The 1,967-nt window shown below is 54.3% G+C and overlaps 1 protein-coding gene across 1 annotated transcript in view; it reads left to right on the forward strand.

Moving 5' to 3' along the window:
* The window catches only part of FAM76A (family with sequence similarity 76, member A), a gene marked incomplete at its 5' end in the record, with an annotated part of 11,143 nt that overhangs the window by 8,521 nt on the left and 655 nt on the right, over window positions 1-1,967 (forward strand). Inside the window, 2 exons of the mRNA XM_010134841.1 lie at window positions 23-158; window positions 613-714. Of these exons, the coding sequence (XP_010133143.1) occupies window positions 23-158; window positions 613-714 (238 nt within the window). The remainder of the gene's footprint in view (window positions 1-22; window positions 159-612; window positions 715-1,967) is intronic.

Below are 1,967 nucleotides of genomic sequence, written 5' to 3' on the forward strand. Positions count from 1 at the left end.
CTTTCCCTGATCTTTGCTGTAGTTTTTCTCCGGACCTCGCGCTGGACTCTCCTGGCACTGACCACTTTGTCATCATTGCCCAGCTGAAGGAAGAAGTGGCGACTTTAAAAAAGATGCTGCACCAGAAAGACCAGATGATTCTCGAGAAGGAGAAGAAGGTACAGCCCTTGCCTTCCTTTCCCCCCAGCATGCTGACATGGTCACACAGATCACACTCCAGCAGAGTCTGTCTTTTTATCTCGGAGTAGGCAAGGGTTTCTGACTGTTCCCAGGCTCCTCCTTTCCAAAGATCAAGAGGCTTTCGGGACTCGGGAGATCTCATTTCATAAAGGGTCATTTTCTGATCACTGTCTCAGTGGCCTCCATGCGTGGGCAAGACTGAGAAGAAAGCCATGCAGCTTCTTGCAGAAAACCAGTCCTGGCCACTCCTGCTACTCTGTGCCGCTCAGTGATCCAGTTCTGGACTTGTCGCGCTCCCTCAGCCCAGCATGTTTCTGAACTCGTCCAGTCTCACACAACCTGTGCAGAGGCATTTTCTGTGGCAGGGCGCCTCTGGGGTGAAGCATTCAGTTCTTCTTCCAGCTCACTGGCTCCTTACTGCTTTATGTGCAGATCACAGAGCTGAAGGCTGACCTGCAGTACCAGGAATCGCAGATGAGGGCAAAGATGAACCAAATGGAGAAGACACACAAGGAGGTCATGGAGCAGTTACAGGTGACAGCATTTTTGTTTTCCTTTGCTGAGCTCTGCTGTGCCCGGGAGTGACTGAGGACACTCCTGATCATCAGGTCTGAACCTGCTCCCACGGGGCTGTTTGTGTGATTATGTGACCAGAGAGAACAAAGCTCAAGAAACACCTGGTCATTCCTTTAGGCTGTATCTCTGTGGTTCCAATAAAGTCCCTGAGCTGGAGGGAACAGTGAGAGCAGGGCTCTTGTCATGGCTGTGGAAACTCTAGGCAGATTATCAGCATGAAAACAGACCGACAGAATGGTCATAGGCTGGTGGGGGTAGAAGGGACCTCTGGGGATCACCCAGTCCAACCCCCTGCTAGAGCAGGGTCCCCAGAGCAGGGTGCCCAGGGTCGTGTCCAGGCGGGTTTGGGATTTCTGCAGAGCAGGAGACTTCACAACCGCTCTGGGCAGCTGGGCCAGGGCTCCTCACCCTCACAGCAGAGAATTTTCTCCTCCTGTTCAGGTGGAACTTCCCAGGTTCCAGTTTGTGTTCATTGCCCCTTGTCCTGTCACTGGGCACCACTGGGCAGAGTCTGGCCCCTCCTCCTGACCCCCCTTTAGCTATTGATGACACTGATGAGGTTCCCTCTCAGGCTGCTCTTCTCCAGCTGAACAGCCCCAGGGCTCTCAGCCTTTCCTGGTCACAGAGATGCTCCAGCCCCCTCCACTGGGCTCCTTGTCGCTCTGGAACTGGGGAGCCAGCTCTGGACACAGGACTCCAGACATGGCCTCACTGGGGCAGAGCAGAGGGGGAGGAGAACCCCTCAGAGTATACTCTGATACACTGAGACTCTGTAGAGATGGGGTCAAAGGGGAGCTGCTTACAGGGAGGAAATCAGACACAGACATGAACTTTGCACCTTTTAATTACTTTGGGGTGTATAACGATCTCAAGCCCTTATGATGAGGAATGGCAGGGATGAGACAAAAGGCTTGTATTCCCCCTGTGGAGGCAGCCCCTCCTCCGTCAGCACACACCCCAGTTCATGACCAGACTGGTTTTGGAGCCCCCAGCGCTGTCAGAAAGCTGGTGCCTGTGAGAGCCCCTTCACAATGCTCCTTGTAGGTGCCATAAGCCCATGGGAAGGTGGGAATATCTGCGTGTGCTGGGGGCTCCTCACGAGCTGGGAGGCACTGGTTTGTCTTTTGAGGGACTGGTGACAGCCAGAGACTGCTGCCCCTGTCCTGCTGTATCGGTCCTGCACCGGCTGTGTCAACCCCGAGGGGGTTTTG

The sequence above is a fragment of the Buceros rhinoceros genome, unplaced genomic scaffold, assembly GCF_000710305.1.
Source record: "Buceros rhinoceros silvestris isolate BGI_N320 unplaced genomic scaffold, ASM71030v1 scaffold37414, whole genome shotgun sequence".
Classification (NCBI taxonomy): Eukaryota; Metazoa; Chordata; class Aves; order Bucerotiformes; family Bucerotidae; genus Buceros; species Buceros rhinoceros.